This window comes from Bacillus rossius, chromosome 8 (assembly GCF_032445375.1).
Source record: "Bacillus rossius redtenbacheri isolate Brsri chromosome 8, Brsri_v3, whole genome shotgun sequence".
NCBI classification, from domain to species: domain Eukaryota; kingdom Metazoa; phylum Arthropoda; class Insecta; order Phasmatodea; family Bacillidae; genus Bacillus; species Bacillus rossius.
Window position 1 is genome coordinate 14,609,041 of NC_086336.1, and position 21,669 is coordinate 14,630,709.

Genomic DNA, 21,669 nt, shown 5'->3' on the forward strand with positions numbered 1-21,669 from the left:
GAGGCCACTCCAGTGTTTCAGGGGCACTACGCAACCCGCGTTAACCTCATAAGATTCAATGCTATTTTCATTTTGCTTATAACTAATTAACTAATATAGATTTCGAAATGATGCTTGCTTGATATGTAAGACAATGATGCTCTTATCAAAGCCCCTTTCTTCAAAAACGTGCATAAATTATGGTTCAAACCTAGAAAATACACTTATTCATATTAGTAAAGATTAGTATAAAACCATTATTTATGCACGTTTTTGAAGAAAGGGGCTTTGATAAGAACATCGTTGTCTTACATATCAAGTAAGCATCATTTCGAAATCTTTATTAGTTAATTACTTATAAGCAAAATGAAAATAGCATTGAATCTTATGAGGTTAACGCGGGTTGCGTAGTGCCCCTGAAACACTGGAGTGGCCTCTTAACGTGCCTGGTTTTGCCCCGTCAGGGACTGGATCACCTTCGGCACGAGCTCCCAAGAGCCGCGGGGAAATGGATACGCCATTTCATCACAGCTTGGAGGTGTTTGGAGAGGCGCTGCGTTGAGAAGCTGAAGGCAACCCATCTCAGCACCACTACCACCCACTCCCCCGTAACCTAATTAGGCTGACCTGTGGTTGACTCAGAGCAGAACCCCTTTCTAAGAGCATCACAAGGCACTTAACCAAGTCTGGGACCCCTCAGACAACCCAAAGAGCCTGCGATCTGACCAAAGTGCATCAAACTTCCACTATCACTTCCCAAGTGCGGAATCAGGCGGAACAGTGGCAAGACGCTGTACTGTTGTTGCAGAGGCACCGGCTCCAAAAAAACGGCCGGGCCATCTTGTTTTTCGTTCCTCTGTGGTTTCCCGAAAAAAAACCGCAGACGATTGCTGTAACGGTAGCTGACCACAGGCCTGGGCAAAATCCTTCCTCCTATATCCCCAATTACACTTCGTTTGTCCTAAAATCGTTTGTTCTTTGTTCTTAAATTAGGACAAACGACAATAGAACATACGACTTTAGGACGAATGCTTTTAGGACGAACGATTTCACTAAAAACAACTGTATAGGATCTATAAACTTTTACACTCATTTATAGGACAAATTACTTTAAGACAATCACATAAGGACAAACGTATGACAATCGATATTAGGGTAAATGAGTTTAGGACAAAAGATTTCAGTACAAACGACATTAGAAGAAATGACTTTAGGACATAACGAATTAAGGACAATTGACATTAAGACTTAAGGACAAACGACGTTTGGACTAAAGACTTTAGAACAAACGACAATCGGACTAACGACTTTAGGATGAGCTACTTTAGAACAATCTAAGTGTGTAACCGTCTCTGGTGACCTCGCCGTCCACGAGACTAAAATTACTCTATGGTCCAATATCGAGTGAGAAGCTCGCTGGTGTTTCTTACACTCACTTGTACCCCACTTATGTAATGGTTACTTTTTACTCATGAATAAAATGTTTAAGTATCTTTCCATATTTTTACCATATTGGTATGAATAATGTTATATTAATTTGCGAACGATTTTCAGTTAACTGAAAAAAGAAGAAAAATTAAAAGAAAAAAAAGTTAAAAATGGGTATTGGCATCGCAATGATTTTCGTTCAGGAAACAGAATAAAACAATTCGTAAGTTTCGGGCGGGACTACAGCGAACCTAGGCTTTTTTTGTTTGTTTGGTTCTCAAAACAGCGACTTAGAATCTTTTAAGGAATAGTTCTTTAGTTATTTTCTTTTAATATTACATGAACTTACAAACAATGTTACAAATAATACTTACTAATTTTAAATGTTTATAAAATATTTTACCAATTACTAACATTATGACTAATAATACTTACTAATTAAAAAGATTTATAAAAGATTTTACAAATTCAATAAGAGTATATTCAATATTTTTAATGAACTTTAAATGCTAATATATGTTTCAATCATAGCATGAGTGGAGGTTTTGTAATCGTATGTAAAATAATTTTTAATTTACAGTTTGTGTGTAACATTTATAAAAATTTCTTAGAACATTATTCATAAATATTTAAAACATTATTAATTTTACCAAAAAAAGGAAACTTTATTTCTTCGCGGTTTGGGGAAAAATTCATCTTTGGAGACTAATGAATTCTATCCTAAAAAGATTGGTTGTCTGTAACGTCGGTTTACAACGATAGTTTAACGTGACGTCATAACAAAACATTGATGAAATGATTGCATACTTTTATGAATAAAATTGAATCATTTTAATTTTAATAATAAAAGAATAAATACTTGAAATTATACTAGTAATCAGATTTTTAAAATGCAAGAATAATTAACTTTTATTGCCAAAATTGTTTTTGTAATAAGCAATGAAAACTACATTAACTTTTCACTTCACTTCACTTTATAAACATTCGACGAAACAGTTCACGTGTTAATGCCTTGTAATTAATTTTAAAAACTGGCGTTTAGCTATAAAATTTAAATATAATTGTGAACAAGTTTTCATATAAATAAACTGTAATCAAATATCTATCATCAATTATATGAATCACCATAATTTTTAGTCAATTGTAACATAACCAATTATTACTGCACTCACCGACAGCGTAACGGAACACAGCGTAACGGAGCAATGGGCGAAACGGGACACACCGTCACGGAACAATGTGCGTAAAGGGACACTTTTTTGTGCGTGCAGCCGGCGTTCTTCGATTTATTAGACGTTGTCACGTCAAAAAATTATCAATAAAGGTTACGTATAACTTTTATTTCAAAACTAATCTCCGTGTGACTTCATGCTCTCAGCACATGCTGTGGTTTAAATACCTTAAATGTTACGGAAAACAATATGCTAAAACATATCAGGTAATAAGACTGATTCTAAAGTATCCACATGGTTATATTACGAATTTCGATAATACCATGAACATAAACACGAGATTGTTAAAAACAATTGTAAAACAAAATAGTAACGCCTCAGATTTAAGACTCATATGCTAGATTAATTGTTTTGTTTTCCTTGTCATTATTACTATTTGAGAAATTTTACTATAAATTTATCAGGCAAGACTCGTGCATATTATGTTTCTTGTCATATTTCTCGACGGATATTTTCCAAATATTATATTATAGTAGCGGTAAAAAGTCACGCCTGAGTGGTCTTCCAGATATCGAAAATAACGAAAGAGAATATCTTGGTTGAAATTATGTGACCCAAAACAATTGCAAGAACACTATCGAAATGCATACTCAGGAAAAGCCCTCGAGTAAGATCAATTGCAGTAAAAATGAGAACTGATTGGCAAGTGAGATCAAGCATGACTTAAATAATTTGATATAATTACACTATGTTTTACCGCTCGTTTTTAAATAAATTTTTAAAATAAACCTTTGAAACATTATTTTTACATGATTTTGGGGACACCTAATTTATGATCGATCATATCAAAAATGTACTAAAAATAAAGAGTTTAAAGAAGAACGCTACATATGACCAGTTAATCCAGCACTGTATACCATACGAATCCATAATTTCACTACATGCTAAGCCTGAAGTAAAAATTTTTCTTTTTAAAACAATAAAACAATTAATTAAGTACTTTCTTTAAGAAAAATAAATAAAAATGAGTACAATTCACATAACGTAAAAGTCATGTTCAAAAACAAGATGTATTAGAAGCAGAATAGTTAAAGACACTAGAGATGAGCTCGAGATGACACAAGTGCTGGTGTGCCGGCAGGCGGCGGAGGGCCGCGATGCTGCGGCTGCTAGGCATGCGCCTGGTGACGCGGCTCCTGCTGCTGGTCTGCTCGCTGTCCATCGTGTCGCTGCTGTTCCTGGGCCGCTGCGGCCTCAACCTGGAGCCCGACGTGCTGGACCCGGGCACAGGTGAGCGCCTGCCCCTCATCTCTGACCTCCTGACCACTAACCCCCTCGCCACCTCTGCCTGTGGCCCGGCCCGATCACCTGCAGTCTAGACCCTGCTGTTCCTGGGCTACTGTGTCTTCAACGTGATGCCCAAATGCTGGACCCAGACACAGGTGAGTGTACTACTCCCACACTTTAAACCAACACATCCCTATACATCTGCCCGACCCCCATTACATGAAGTCGCTTCATACCTGCGACTAGTCCCTGCTGTTCCTGTGCCGATACTCCTAAATGCGGGGGCCTATATGCTGGATACTGGCACGGGTGAGCTCATTCTACCCTACTCTGGCTAACACATAAACTCTCCAACTGTCCGGGCCCAAGCATTTTGACCATGCTTTCTACTGGCCCCTGGGGTTATTTGGCTGCTACGGCCTAACAGTGGTGCGCTGTATGCTGGACCTTGGCACATTATGAGCGTCTCCTTCCCTATTCTACCCCACAAACCCTCAATTGCCTTTGTCTGGGCCCGAGCACGTGCCGTCATTCCCATGTATTAGACTGGCCCCTGCTGTTTTGGGGCATCTGTGACTTTAACCTGGAGCATATATTACTGGACCTTGGCACAGATGAAAATCTTCTACCCAACTCTTTCCTCTCTCCACCTGGATCTCTGGCCTGGCCCAATCACCTTTAGTTGTAACCACAGTGTGAAGACCTGCTAGCGAATATCCTCCAAATGCCTCTCTGCCTAGAATGTAAACCCAAATTCCTCCCATTTTTTAATGTTTTTTTTTTTTAATGAGGAATATTTATTTTAAACTATTTGTTGGTCCCACACCATTGTTGACTGACACGGGTTGTCTTAGAGCAACTTCAAAGATCGACAGCAAAATTGAATACATAAACACACTGAGAAGAAGCTAATATCAGTCGATGTTACATGTTAATTTCCTTTACAGCTCAGATAATTCCGTGTACGGAATGTAATCAGAATAAAACTATCTCAATGACGAACACATTGACGAGACAGTTGCAACAATTGTAGTAAATTGAGAAGGACATCGTCGGAAAACACGGCGACGCACGGAGGAACCGGGCGATGAAACTGTACGGATAATCTAAATATCATATTCCCGTGAAAATATTTTATATCAATCGTCTAATTTTTAAGAATAATTCAAAAACTAACTTTTGTTATGTCATTAACAACGTTTTTTTTTTTTTTAAGATAAACATTTCGTTAAATGAGTTATAAAACATTTAGAGATTTTCAAAGATTGCAACGTAGTGTATACACATAAACGTTTATTACAACATTAGTTCAGGATAACCTAGATGTAGAACTGAAAATGTGTTTCTATTGACCATATTTTCTATATCTGACGAGTTGGTTGTTCACAGATTGTGCCACTCCTAAATTCGCCAAGCTTACAGATTTCATAACTCCACTGTATTTCAACTTTTCGTAGTTAGATATTACAACCTGAATGTTAGCGAACCCATTTGCCTGTAAATGTGATACAATACAATAACACTTGGAATGTTGGACTTTCAGCTTCTTTGGGCATACTATGTCTTAAGTAAGTTCATAAAGAAGCTAGTTTTCCAGCTCAGTTGAAAAAAAAATCTTAGTAGATAGATTGTATAGTTTTTCAATTTTAACGATTGGGGTTTTTCAGGAAAAAATTGTTATATAAATAACTAAACACATATCAAATAAATTGCGAAATATCGTAGACCATTTGATACTCCCTGTTTCTAAGACGAAATCTTCTTTATCTATTTGTTTCTTTGATTCAACAAGTAGAAACTGTGAAATAATAATACCTTTCCTACCGAGTCCTTACTAGGACAGTTTCTTTCAAACGTAATGGCCATATCATTAAAAAAAAACATAAATTTAAAGGTTTCATTACTAACCAGGTCTGTAATTTCACCATAAGGGTGTGAACCAAAACATTTACTATATCTTTAATAATTTGAATCCCAACTAACAATAATAATTATTGACAGCTTTAGATTTGAGAAACGTGACTGTGATAGCAGGTTAACTCAAGATTTTCTGTATTAAATCTAATAACCATTTAATTAGAATTAACATTACTAATAAGGAACTTTTTCGAAATACAGTAGCAGTGAACTGAAAAATTTTTTAAAGGCAAAACGTACCTCCAATGTCTCTAAAATATAAACTTACAATATAACTATCTAAAATATCCATATGTCACGCGTGCGTCTAAATGTTATATTGGTCATTAATAAAAATATTTATACATACAGTTCTAGTTGTCTCATTTGCAACATGAAAGCCAAATAATATAAATCATTTAAAGATTTGGTAATAAAATACAAAAGTTAGAAAATGTCATACAACCTTTAAAACTTTTTGTAAATAGTAAAATGTACGTTTGCATAGAAAATCAACACTACCGTTAAAGTAATACTTAAAAAAATTGATACTGAAAGAAATACAATTTTATGACTAGCCAGCTATATTCTTCCTTCTTTAACGAGCAAGTTTATTATTTAAATAGTCCCATTCGCGGTCTTTGTTCAAACATGGGTAACAATGTAGAACTCGGGTTGCAGCTTCCAAAATGTTAGTTAATAACGAGGATCCGACTTTCCAAAGTTGATCGCAAACGGCATATAAACTACGATGTGCCGAAGTCGGTTGGCAGTGACAGGGCACACTACTCGTTCCGATGCGGCGCTCACCTCCAGGTGACGCGTGTTACAAAACAAATTGCCTCACGCGAATTTCTTCAGAACTCAGGCATATACCCGCTCAAGGTAAATTCCGGTAGAGCAGCCAGCCCCAGCTACTGGCATCGACGTCACCGGACCCCAACAGCTCACAGAAGCACCCGAAGAGAACCTCGTAGTCACTTTCTTGATAGCGCTCTTCGCAGGCACCACCCAACACTAGTAGTATTTTGGTAGCTAGTTTATCGTAGGCTATATTGATTTACCTCGGCCCAGGTACATTGCCGTGCGTTTTAAATCTCCGCGACTGCCACGCGAATTCCCGCGACATGAAGGTGACTCGCAGTCCAACACATTCCCCTCCCCTTACTCATTCTCTTTATTTTCTCCCCCCTCCCCTTACACAATCTCTTTGTTTTCAACCCCCCCCCCCCCATCCTTCACCAAGGGTGCTCTAATGGTCCAAACGCTACTCCTTCGTTCCGCTAACTAAACTTAAAGAAAAATTAAACACTTCTGCACACACTTAAAAAATAATAATTCTCCAAACATAACTCCTTGTAAAATCCTCTAAAAATTACGTACAAATAAAATACAGTTTAAAATTTCAAACTGATACTCTTTTCTACGCCATATTCTAGGCCCTTTTTCAGCGTGTCTTTCAAAGTTCGTACCAAATGTGACACATTGTCACCAAAGAACTTACCATAGCCTTAACTTGTACAATTAAATTACTATCAATCACTCTAAAAAATGTAACAAAAAGTTAATGTATATCAATTAGAGTATAGATAATAAAAACGTATCACAAGTCGTTGATCTAGGAAGTGGTAAAGTCACAAAGGTAAGAATTGTTCGCGTAATAAGTTAACTACTTCCATTGCAAGAATAATTTAAAAGTATAGACATTGTTTTTACAGCGAATGGTTATGCGCAGAGGTTTGACCGTCAGTAACAAGATTGTAATGCGTAAACTATCGAAATGGATAAATTTGAAATATTTCGATTGTTTACCCTACCCCTAGCCACATGAACCATTACCCTTTTGTAACGAAAGCTTTAATATTTATCTACGCCAGACATGCTAATATTAGTGTCAGCGACGAAAAAGTTCACTAAAATTTCTCATTACACTGAACAACTTACTCAAAATCATTGTTTTGTTAATCTCTGGTTAGCCTATGCGGTTATTTAGTGCATTACATCGTAATGAACGAAGATTGCTGACAGGAAAGCACGACCATATCTTCGCCCTGTGCTGCATTAATTTACAACATCTAAATTATCAGTGCAAAACTTTACCTGCTCAGACTTTCGTGAGCCCGCCTAAAGTACGTGCTTAACCTCTCTCCGCTAGTTATTGCTCTTGCCTCTCAAGGGTACCCAGGCGGAGAGAGATAGTCAGATAAGGAGAGTGGAGGTATAATTAGTAGAGTTATTAACTGTCGGGAAATCATCTTACTTGGCTGGGAAAACTACTACAATATCAACGTCTTTACGGTTAAGTATACTGAACAGTGTAAACTATACAGTATAAACTTAATTACACTATAGGATACGAAAAGTCCCATAACTATACATTTTAAGTCTAATTAAGTTTCGTACCTTTCTGCGAAATAAACTGAATAAACAAATTACATATCTATGCTCCACATACAAAATAAGCCTGCACTCGTTCAGTAGTTCTTTTTTAGTTTGGATGATATTTTTCCTTGTGACTAAGTTCAAAAAGATTTGACGATAAAGCATCCTGTATAAATAAAATATTTTTTTAAAGCCTTGTGTTGTACTATTATTAAATATACACGTAGTTTAAGTAATATTAAAAGTATTTAATTCCAGATTCTTAATAACCATACAGAATTTGTTGATGATGCATCGTTTTAGGAGTAAAGAAATTTGTTGTCGATTTTAATTATTTAACAATAATATTTATTTTTTTCTTTTAGATGATATTATGGATTAAAGAAATATATTAATATTTACATTTGGCAGTTAGATGAAATAATCATTGTTTCTAGGCAGTTTAATCTTTCACTTAATTTTGCTATCAACCATCAATATAATTCATTCTAAACAGATATCAATATTCTAAAACATACGAAGCTCAATCAAACGTGCATCTTTGTTTCTCACGCAAGTCGAAAGATCGCTTTATAAAATACAAAGTGTCTTGATCTGATTTTATCTGATTGTTTCTTTGTTGAAACGAGCTTCAATGTTGAAGCAATAATTTCTAGCAATAAATAAAAAAAATTCAAAGTAATGAAATTGTTTAAATCATTTAATTAATACCACTGAATAAGAAATTCGCTTTTTTCACCCGTGGATGTTTAAATAAGGGTATTCGTACGTAACCCCAACCTCACGAATAGCTCATTACTGTAACTTTGAAAGATTTGTGCAATGTGACTGCATGACTTGATGTAAGCTTTTGGACATACGCCATTGCTAAGCACATGTATGTCTGTAGAAGAAAACTACAATATTTTTGTGCTGTCATCATTTGTGGGGGGGGGGGGGGGGGTTTCGTTCTCTTCTGTTTTGGAAAACTATTGTGTTTTTGTCTCGTTTCAACTGTTGTGATGAATTTTTTTGGGGTTCAATATTTTTGTGCTGTCATTATTTGTGAGGGTTTTTTCGTTCTGTTTGTCCATTTTTCTTTGTTTTTCTTTGTTTGTTGACCATATTCATGTTATGGAATATTATGTGGTGTTTATATCCTGTTGACAACAGCAATTTTTAGCTTAGTTTGTGTTTTTGTCTTTTGGGTTTTTTTTGTAGTTTTCTTCTACAGACATACATGTGCTTAGCAATGGCGTATGTCCAAAAGCTTACATCAAGTCAGCTCCTTATAGTAATATGAATGTTGGTTCCCCCAAAGTGGAACCACAAGGAGGTTTTTTTTTTGATTTTAGAACGATAAATATTGAAGCAAAGTAGATTTAGTGACAATAGTGACCAATTAAATAAACAATTCATTAAATCATTGACACTGCACATATTCTCTTGCCAACATTATAAGTTGTTACTATTCTTCGTTATTATGTACTGGCATAATAGTAACAATCACAGAAAAAAACTGGATAAATAGCATACCAAACGAACATAATTAGTAAATTATTTATACTTAACAGAAATTATTTATGTTTAACAACAAAGGCATTGTCCGGTTTTCCAAAATATTAATTAATGCCTGTAAATATTGAATAAACTGCTATCAAATATTCGTAAGCAACCAGAGGCGTTCATTTGTAGTCACCCTTTTATACAATCGCCACTTTATCAAACATGGGTTACATGAACAACACATGGCGATGATGATTCAACTATGCTGAATAGCTAAATAAATGTACCATTATCACACACCATTACAGCCACGACTAGTAACATATAAAAATAACATGAAAAAAATTATATATTACAAAATATTACACAGTTATAATTCCAATATTGTTCTTAAGGCTCAAACTTTAATAAAATAACTCTATCCACCAATAAAAGAGTTCGTTACAACCAAAATGCTAGTTGCACAAATACCCCCATTGAACTTGGGGCGTTTACCAGTTGTACACTCGCATTAAAATTGTCGTCGAGATGTCTCGTCGGGATTTAACAGCGAGTCGTCTTCTTCCTCTGCTCGCCCGCCGAGTGGCACCCTTCTCTTACGATGCTCCATGTGGACTTAAATGGGATAGGCATCCAGCAGCGACTACAGCATCGTCTCGTTAACCATGACGAGTTTTCGGCACGGTTCTACAGTCGCGACTCCATCATGTTCAGCTCCTTCGCACCGTTACACACTGGTTCACCCTCCTATCAGTAAAGGTCTTCTGCATGGTCCCAATTACCTTCGATGATGTGGTGACATAAGAATGACATGTTCCAGGCGCATGACACAGTCCGATATCTTCTATTCGAGAACTGGTTATAGACACCGAAACTTTTCGCGCCGCTCTTGAGCAACCAGCCACTCTTTATCGTTGCTACCACACTGAGACTAATACCACTCTTGCTCCAACTTTTTGTGCCCTTATCGCATTCTCCTTACTCGTTCGACCAGTAATAATTCTTCTTCGTCAGCGGCGAGCAATTTGAAATTTCTCCGGGTGCTCTACACCACTAGTACCTTTGAATTCCCAGAAGCAAGTTTTTAACATTTAGGTGCTGAGCGAGTCGACTGGTAGAGTACCGTAAAACGGGGCTACTTTGACATGTTTTGGAAGTTTTTTGGTGGTTACATTTTTTTAACATCCAAAATTAATTATATATTTGATCCAACAGAACAATGTGTTCATTGGCTATCCAATTCATATCAATATTACTCCCCACTAGTCCCCCAAAATTTTATTTATATTTTTAAAAAAGTGTCAAAGTTACCCCGAGTGTGGGGTTACTTTGACAAGGCATTTAAATGCCACTGATGTCAAAGATCTAAAGCGTAAAGGTTTCTTTGACATTATTTAGATAAACAAATATTAATATTTTATACATTATACACAAAAATAAAAAGTAAAAACGAGTTTTTTAAAACAATTTATCATTTTTATTAAAGACTTATTTAACACAATAATACCAAACACTTAGGTTACAATTATAGGCACATAATCAGTCTTGCAATTATCTTTGAAATCATAATTAACATAAGCATTATTACAATCAACTTTAGTAATAAACGTAACAAATTTGTCAATATAAAAAGCTAAAATTAATTATTAATCCGTATCTTCGCACTCCATACATTCATAGGCAGGATTGGTTGAGCCTTTGTTACACATGCCACAAATCCATTTGTTGCAAGTGATGCAGCAAATCCAGTCAGCAGCATGGTGGTAGAATCTGAAGTCACACTTACAAATGTAACAGAGGTTGTCCTTGTTCTTGCCTTTCTTATTGCGCTTCTTTTTGCCCGTTATTTCCATCTTACGAGACAAATCACTTAGAGGAACACCTTCATCTGAAGAAGTCTGGTCAGTCTCAGGCAGAACCCGAGATGTTGAGGGAATTGATGTGAAGGTCGGGTCATCCTCGATAGCTGAGACAGTTTCAACTGAGACATCATTTTCCATTTCTGGAGCATCATCGAATGCTGGGACATCTTGGGTTGTTATAGAGATCTGTGTACCTGGTTTATGAACGACTTTCTTTCCTCTTCTGTGTCGAATTCTTTCAGAGTTGTAGCCCCTTGTCTCTTTTAAAAACTCCAGCAGACTGCTGTCGAGGACACGTCCAGACTCTTCTGAGCGATCTGCTGGAAGCTTTTTCAAAACGGCTTCCGGATCAAAAGGGCAAAGACCTGTAGTTCTGAAGGAGCTCTGTAGATTTTTTTTTATATTAGGAGCCAATGCATCCATCAATCTCTTTAGCAGCATGGGAAACTGTGGCTTTGGGATGGCGCCCCGTGTTCTTGATTCTTTTCTCCAGCTATCCAGAACCTTCCGCCATTGTTTCTTTAATGGTCCATAGATACCCACATCCAGTGGTTGCATCATGTGCGTCGAGTTAGGGATCAGAGTTGTAAAATAAATGTTGTTTTCTAGTGCAGTTTTGATGACTTCAGGTGAAAAATGAGACGCCAAATTGTCACCAATGACAACGACTTTTTCATTTTCTTCTCTGTGTTCCTTGATGTGCGGTAGCAATATTTTGAAGAACCATACTTCGAAGAGGTTCATATCAAACCAGCCGCTGCTGCTGTTCCTGTAAATAGTTTCAGGTGGCCCACCCAGTGTCCAGTTGTCGTAAAGGTGCTTCGATTTGTAGACAACCATGGGAGGAATCAAATGTCCTTCTGCTGTGCCACAGAACATGATGCTGATAGATGATTTTGAATGCTCCTGGACTCTTTCCACACGTTTGTGCCCTCGGCGTACTAGGACTTTTATCGCACCCGGGTCGTCTGTAATATTTGTCTCATCATAATTATAAATGAGAGCGGGACGTGTCTCCTCTAAAGCTGGTCTCAGATTCTCGAAAAACTCTTTTATCTCGTTAGGACCCACTGATGCCCTTGAAGTTTTGATGTTTGTGGCCAGTCTCTGCGTGAGGTTGTTCCGAGCTGCAAATTCGTTCACAAAGTCATAGCCTGGCAAATTGTCTTTCCACTGTTTTACAACTCTACCTTCCCTGTTGATAATCATTTGAACGATTGTTCGAATGTCAGCTTTTGTGAAAGGAAACCCCCAGTCTGCTAGTACACACAAGGTATCTGCTATTAATTTTTCACTCTGAGGTGTCAAAACAGTGGGGTGGCCTGGCTTTCCTTCGTGCTTGTGATGGATCCTGTTAAGAATTGTGGTCCTATTAATTTTGTATTTCTTGGCAGCACCTGCCTGAGTAAGTGTCCCCGCTCTCACTTCTGCAACAGCTTTAGCAAGGTCTTCATCACTATAATGTCTATAGTTTCGGGCACCGAGTTTTCTTTTATAAGTTCGCACCATTGTGACTCATCTGTAATGCAAATAAACACAAGGTTAACCTATAACAAATAGAAAAACCTTATATACCTACCACCGATTAAATCACATATGCACACATTTATATCTTAATCTACCAAAAAACTACATATGATTACGTAAATAATACTATAAACTTACCGAAAACTAAGCATCCAAACTGAACTAAGACGTATTTACGCACCACACTACAAACACTAACGACGAACACGCTCGGACTAGTCGGTGAGTCAGGTGATCGCAACACAACACACGCGCCCCCCTTACCGCGCCCCCCTCACCAAGCTACCCCCACCGCAACATGTCCCACTTCCCCCACCAACAACTCGTCCCACTTCCCCACTCCCCGCAGTAACCCAATCCCAGCACACACAGCACTCCCTTTCTGCCTCACAAGTCACGAGAATTCGCTCCGCACACGTTTACACCTTATTTTGGCACTCTGTTAAAGTAGCCCCAAAAACTGTCAAAGTTACCTTTAAAGTCAAAGTAACCCCGTTTTACGGTAGTTGGTATCTCCCACTCATAGAACAAGTTACCTTCCCCTAGTGGTCTTCTTTCTCTTCGAATAATGTCACTGGTGCCCTCCACTGCTGTTGTGCTAAGCCCGTGTTAACTTGTAACAGAAATGGCGCCTACCATTTATCCGAGGCGAAGTTGATTCAGGCAGCGTGACGTCATATAGGCAGGCTGCGATCAAGGCAGCGGCGAAGCGGTGTTTTTGTCACGTCTTCTTGTGCCCTTCTTGCTCTGCGGCCGCATATTGTTACATACACCCGTCTGGGCTGACGAACTTCGGCACCCAGAACCGACCAAAACTATCGTTGAAAAACTCCTATCGGATGTAGTTTCCGGCCATATGGTCTGACTTGGTGCCCTGCGGGGAAGTCTACCTTCTCAGGGATTAGTTGAAAACCTTTTCACAATTAGCGGAGTGATGCGGGATAGTATTCCAGCAGGGGTTAACACTAGTTAAAACTGGGAGGGATGAAAGAGCTTTACGGCCGTGAACATTACACACTAAACAATGCAACTCATTAACTAATAAAAGCCAGAAACGAAAATATTTTCTAGTGCTGAGAAACGTTTACAATTCGTAATCTAGTTTTTAAAGTTTTTAAACGTAAGTCATTGTAAAAAGTGTAGTGGGTTACATCTACTAGAAAATTACTTTAGAATTTACATATGATGCACAGTTAAGTTTGGATTAAAAAGTAACAGGAAACATTATATATGATGAACGTTGATATTTTTACATAGTTCAATGTATTGCATAGTGTAAATATTAAGAAATAACACCAACGTCAAAAAGCTTAAATTATTAATGATGTAATAATTATTGAAGAATGATTTTAAAAACTTTATCATATAGCATAATAAAAATCATATCAAAATTATCTATTTAAAAATAATGTTTGTCAAACTACGCTTAAGTGCACTTAAATAAATACTAAACATTACCGGACTCACTTTTTATAACACGTTCATGAAAACCTAGCTGTGTGTTTAAGCACTGTAGCCACGGCAACTTTAACAATTTCCCCGTAAACCTGCTTAGAGTGGATCCCTTCAGATTATAAGCTAAATGTCACGTGAACTGAGGTCAAGAAAATAGTCTGGAATGGTCTGGTATCATAAAGAAATCAGTTATTATGAAACAATATATATACATATTTACATACATAAATACCTCGGAGGCATAAAATAATATGTCCAATTTTGGGCAAAATTTACTTTTAACCATAAAATTGACCACCCTTTGACCATCTTTCTACTGACATACAACACCTAAGATCTACGACATGTAAAAAATTCAGATACGTTGGGTAAAAATATGTGAGTAAATAAGTGAAGTGCTGTTTAGAATTATTTAAACTGCTCTCTATACCTCCAAAGCACATAACCTACACATACTAGCCGATGTACCAGCACTTCACATCGGATGTCTTCAGGCAGAACACTCAGAACACTCTCACACTGTTCATTAGGCCCTATATATACCCACCTCGTGAATACACCACTATCGCACCTCGAGGAAATAAAAACTGAATTTTTTTTTAATCAACTCGCGTCAAAAATTATTTATTTCTTTTGAAAAAGGGGGGCGGGGACCAATGACATATTTTTTTAAGGGCCTTCAAATTCGCTTTATCTAACTAATACTGTGTCGATGTGATGGCAAATACAATTATTACGAAAAGGCTGGATTACAATCCGAAAGCGATTGAGGCATTAGCATTGCGGTACCCGTTATCATGGAGACGAATAAAGCTTCATAAACAATGCTACAGAAGTTGCCATGGAGACGAAGAAAGCTTCATAAACAATGCTACAGACGTTTACATGGAGATGAATGAAGCTTCATAAACAATGCTACAGACGTTGCCATGGAGACGAAGAAAGCTTCATAAACAATTCTACAAACGTTGCCATGGAGACGAAGAAAGCTTCAAAAACAATGTTACAGACGTTGCCATGGAGACGAAGAAAGCTTCATAAACAATGCTACAGACGTTGCCATGGAGACGAAGGAAGCGTCAACAATACAACGGCCGTTGCTGTGGATATTATCGAGAATAAGTGGTCAAAAATCGATTTTAAAAAATCAATAATAAATACTAAGATATATTTCGAAAAAATCTCTTCGAGGTTCAAACGAGCATCCCCGGAGGAGCCGTGTACCAAATCTCACGGTTCCAGGCCTCGCAGTCTCGGTGCTATGTGAACTACAGACAGACAGAAACACTCTGCCCCCTTTTTTATATGTATGTATAAACCTGTAATGTAAAAACGTTTAAAGAAAATCATACTAAAGTTTCTTCAAAAGTGGTGAAATTTGGTTCACCCGATATTTGTAAGCACCTTGATTACCGTTAAGACCACGCACAATCACTGCCTTGATTCCTTTTTCCTTTATTCCGAACAGTAACTTCATCAGCTCTGTCCAGCCTTGACCCCCCTTTTTTTCCCCATAATCGTCACTCCGTCGAACAGATGTCTCATAGCGCAGAACACTCAAACAGCCGTTACAAAGTTTTTATTAGTTTTAAATAGATTAAATTAACTGACGCATCATGATCTCTCCTTGCCGTCCAGATTTCTGGTGAATTTAATATATAATTGAATATAGTTTTAAAGGAAATAATGCATTTGGTATCTGCTACAAAAAACAGTAAAATGCCGTAGTCTAAAAAAATAAAACACCAAAAAGCGCCAGTCGATTATATTTGATACCTATATGAGAATTAAAAAAAATAATACTAGAAAATGAGCCAAAACAACGAAATTCTTGTTGCATAACTAACTATTTTTTTCTATGAACGTTGAATCTTACTTATAAAATAAATCTAACGTATTCTCTTCATCGCAGTCTTAAAAGCTTTAGCCCATATTGTCATTTTTTTGTTTGTGACGACAACGTTGCTTCCAATGATACTGGACATCATATATTGTCTCTCGATGGAGACATCTTCTTTGTCCCCATACACACACTATCTTACAATGCTTTATTTAAAATATTAAACCAGTCAGTTTAAAAATAGTATACCCATATTACTTATGTACAAATTCGGCTGATATTTGGAAAACAATTAAAATAATTTATAATAACCCTTAAGAGCAAAATATTCATACATTAAAAAAAGTTTGTATGCTGGCTATAAACTGAATATGTTCTTACTGTTAGCAATTTCTGATTTTCTCGTACTCACAGGCCAACAATGCCATCTGGTTGCTGGGTGTCAAACGGTCCAGATTGGAGACATGATGAGTGAGGACGTCTGACTTGTGAAAAGGCCACGTAATTACATCCAGAAGCCAGCTCCTTTTAGACCGTGACCACCACGACATTGGGAAGCCTTAGGCCTGGAGACGTCTCTTCTTTAGAATGTGTTGTGCATTTAAATTGGAGTTTACTTTCTCTTTCCAATACACGATTTCTGACATGTTATAATTATTAGTAATGGGCCATATTCCAGTTTTATTGAAACCGAATTTTGAATTAGAATATCAAATAATGTCTCACATATACCCCTTTAATCCGAATCTAGGTCAAGGGTCAAAAATAAAATAATGCACAATAAATAAAAAAATATATTAAATAATGGTGTTGAAATATTTAACAATTTAAAAGTTTGTTTTACAAACAATTTTTCCAGAATCAATACATATTGTAATTTTATTTATATAATTTAATGTTATATTACAATAACTTGGGGAATTGTAACAGGTTATCTATGAAGATAAAAATTGATTTTGTAAACTTGACAGGTTAGTAGTGTGGAATTATTCAATTTACTTAATTTACTCTGATATTTTTTTAGCATCATTTTCCTTGAAAATCAAATATCTTAATGATATTTGAAAATTTTATTGGCTTATCCCTAACTATAATGTATCAAAAACATTGTATTTTGTAAACTGAACGGAATGAGAATTTCGGAAATACATTTTTTCCGGTTGTATTTCGTCATTAGCATCATCTGATATAATTAGTTATTTTATTTCAAATTAATCGAAATTGAAAGATGCCGTCTTGATTTCAATCTCTTTTTAACAATTATTTTATAACATTTTGACGTGACAACGTCTAATAAATCGATGAACGCCGGCTGCACGCAAGAAAAAGTATCCCGTTACGCACATTGTCCCGTTACGCGGTGTCCCGTTACGCGGTGTCCCGTTACGTGGTGTCCCGTTACGCTCATTGTACGCTTGCGCCGCATCTATCTCTCTTCCACTCGATTGGAACAACTATCGATTTGACTTTTTCGAGGCACATTAAACTTGAAGCACTCCCATTCGTTTCCTACTTTTCCTATCATCATCCTATCTTAAACAGAATAACACAGATTAGAAGAAGTTAAATAGCAAACATGTATAAAAATTAATGTTAAAATAATCTCTTCGTTAAAGTAATAAAAATATTTGAATTAATGAGTGCAAATAAAAGTAAATTTATCAATTAAATTGTAGATTTCAATTCACTCCTTCTTTGTATCCATACAAAATATTGATAATTCAATAAAAATTATTCAATTTTATTCGTAAAAGTATGCAATAATTTCATCAATTTTTGTTTTGACGTTGTCACGTTTTAAACTATTGTCCGTAAACCGACTTTACAGACAACCATTTTTTTTGTTAATGTTGATCATAGCACATAATTTCATGAAATGCCTTGTTATTAACAGTGACCGACTGTCACAATTAGCTTCTCCTGTGAAATAATAATTGGTGCTTAGAATATAACTTTTTTTGTCTCACGAACGACGTGGCGAGTGAGGCTTCGCTCTCAAGCGTAGCATGACAGGATGTTGTGGGGTTGAAAGGGATGGATACGGAGGGTTTTCACACGGAGCTAAGGTGACGCCTGGTGTGCAGAGCTCCAGGTTACTAACCACTCGAGATTTATTAAAAAAGCGTACGAATAGCATTTTAGAGCCATTGCACTTATCTATACAAGTTTCGTTCTATGGTTTCGTCTATGAAATGTAATTTAATGACAGTAAAAAAAAGCTCAAACGGCTCTTTAACGAGTCACTAAAATACTTTAGGATCGCCGCTTAAAAGTCCCGTGGAGGCGAGTTATCGGCGCGACGACTGCACGCCAGTTCGGTGACCTAGCGCGTAGGGGCGAAAACGCGTGTGATGCGCGAGCCAGTGTCGCCCTTAGCGCCCAGCTAGGCACCGATGTGACGAATACCGGCCGCCGTAAACTCTCTCCTCCAATATTTTCCTCCCTCTCCCCAAAGCCCTCTTCACCACTCCACCCCCCTGGTTTAGGAGTTCTAGCAGAGCTCCAGTCCCGGACCTGCGGCGAATACCCAATGATGGCTCTTCGGGGATTTTATCGAACGTTATTATCAAACTCCTCCCTCTACCCCCCTTCTCCCATAACACATCTCCCCTCCTCCCCCGTCCGACAAGCCTTTTCCTCGTTGATGGAACAGCATCCGTGGGGTTTTTTTAAGGGGAGGGGTGGAGGAGGGGTAAAGCTTTTCCTGTGACGGCAATATGTTGAAGTGGCCAACAAAGTACAGCATGTTTTTTTTTTTTTTGTTGGTGGGTAAGGAAATGCAATTTCGTGAGCTAAGCCACCACATTTACGAGCATTATAAGTAGCATGTTATGCTAAAAGAATTTCTGAAGGGGAAAAAAACACTGCATGTAAAAGTGTATTCTTTTTAAATGGATTTCAGTGGAAACTGGCAGGAATTCTTAACCATTTCCATTTAGTTTTCTTCACGATAAAAATATCCATACTGACTGTTTAACAGTTTTTAGGAATTCTCAAACTCATGTTGGTTATATAGTTTTCTTGTCATTACTAGGTATTATTTATTATGTGGCTTTTGCTGTAAATTCATCAGTTTATCACGATACTGCTCATGAATTTTATGTTTGGTATCAAATTTTTCTCAACGAGTGATTATCAATTTCTATGTAATGGCGTTTAAAAGTCACCCAATTGGTCATAATTATGATGATTTGGTGAAAAATATCTCTTAAATACAAATGCAAAAGAATAAACTTGCAGCAAAATGAATTAAACAATAATTACAAGAAAATGAAATAACAATCTTCGAGTGTCAGACCAAGATTCAAAATAACTTTTTGTTGTTTAAAAAAAATTATACTTTAAAATTTAAACACTAGGGAAACCTTTAAAACAATTACAGTTTACCTTCGAAATCACTCATCAAACATTGGCACGCAATTATTTCGAAATGAATTAACAATATCAAAACACGGTCATTTAGGAATTTTCTTTATCATCATCTCGCAAATACGAGTTAATGAAGTTTTTTTCTAAACACTTCCCAAGGTAATTAATCACCCGCAAAGAAAGAGAAGCTGATAATGGGGCGAGAGATAATTACGGAAGCGAGCTAGCTTAACAACATTTTTTGTTTGAACGAGATGAAAACATTAAGTCCGCGGGTATGTGGTCTTTGTAGTATGTCCTCCGAAACGTTATTTTACAGAAAAATATATACTTTAAAATATCACCTTCAAACCTGTAATGGTGCAAGCAAAAAATCAAAGCTAATGTGTTTATATGAGTAACCATTATCGTAGAACTGCATTTGTATGAGAAATGGGAAGTTGTTCTTTTTGGTAGATAAACAACAGTGGGTAATTGTACCCGTAGAAAATATTGCCGACGCACAAATTCATTATCCCTGTGAAATAAAGTAACAGAGGGAGGAAGATCATTCCTGAAACTCACCCTGAAGAAAGTTTTACGTAAAGGATTACAAATTGTATTACTCTAGAAATTATTTACAGCCTTAATAAGACTGCTCAGCTCATGGTTCAGGTATCATTCGATGCTTTATAGTATTTTTAACGTATGCTGCTAACATTCAAAAAGAAAAGATAGCACAGCTAAAATTATGTTAAAATTAAATCATTTATCACATTACCACATAATGTGATAAAGTAAAAATAATTTCTACTCGAAAATAGCGGATAATTTAGTTAGTGCTGTGCAGGACAATGCAAAACCGTTTTATAGCATGAGATCAAACTTTAGGAAATAAATATTTTTGTATGAATATATTTTTTTTAAATGTTATGTTTACATAGTTTCGCTCCCACATTATTTGTGCCGCTGCCACGATACTTAAATGTAGACTGGCTGACATTTCCGGTAAGGCATGGTTACCGTGTGTGATAGTTTTCTGGGCCGATATTGAATCATGTGTGTGTGCCTGTAAATTTGTAGCAGAGTATCAAAATTTGTAGATGTTAAGTGTTAAATTAATTGTCAACCAAATTCACTTATAATTTGAGAAGTATTAATTATGACCTAATAACTAAATTTAATATCATTTATGTAAAATAGTTTAAAATATAATCATATGAAAGAAATTATTTATATGGTTTGAATTATGGGATGTTGTTTGTATATTATTTAAATATTAATTGTAAAGCAAGTTAATACTTTTTTGTATGAATATAAATGTTAACAAAATTTGCTACGAAAAAGCAGAAAGAAAACGTATCTTACATGCCTTTCTTCTTTTAGAAAACAAGCTAAACAAACATTGCCAAGAATTATTATTTTTTGCAATATGTATATTAACTAATTAATTTTTAGGCTCACCTCCCAACTAGAGCAACGGAAATTTATCGGGAAAAGCTTTCGAATTTTTAACAAAGAAGCTTTCTTCTACGCTATTAATCAAGGAAGACAATGTTAGTTACTTTTTACATGAAGATTATTTCGCGTCGTGAAAAATTCGTTTTGCTTGATTTTTTTAATGTGAGTAACTGAAGGATGTAAACCTTTATTAAACATAAATAACAAAATTAAGATTATATTAGTAAATAAATTGCCACACGTTTTAATTGTTCAACAAATTAAACCCTTCGCGATTTGGCACTTATTCAGCACAAGGCGGCTAAAAATTTCATCATCTTTTTGGCCATGTTTAGTAAAACGTTTAGGAAAATATATTGGAAGTCCGTATTAAAAATATTTTATGGCAACATTTCATTTAAATTTAAATGAACATTTAATTAATGTTGTTCGTGGTATTCTGAATTAAATTTATTTCTTGTGAGACGGCACCGTAGCACCACCTACCAAATTTAACTCGTGACATGACGTCATCCTGGAAAGCTTGACACCAAATTAAACCCAAAAT

General features: G+C 36.3%; 1 protein-coding gene across 1 annotated transcript in view; it reads left to right on the top strand.

Moving 5' to 3' along the window:
• Positions 1 to 21,669, top strand: part of LOC134535534 (chondroitin sulfate N-acetylgalactosaminyltransferase 1) — a 795,440-nt gene that overhangs the window by 374,283 nt on the left and 399,488 nt on the right. Inside the window, exon 2 of the mRNA XM_063374680.1 lies at positions 3,721 to 3,869. Within this exon, the coding sequence (XP_063230750.1) occupies positions 3,737 to 3,869 (133 nt within the window). The 5' untranslated portion in view covers positions 3,721 to 3,736. The remainder of the gene's footprint in view (positions 1 to 3,720; positions 3,870 to 21,669) is intronic.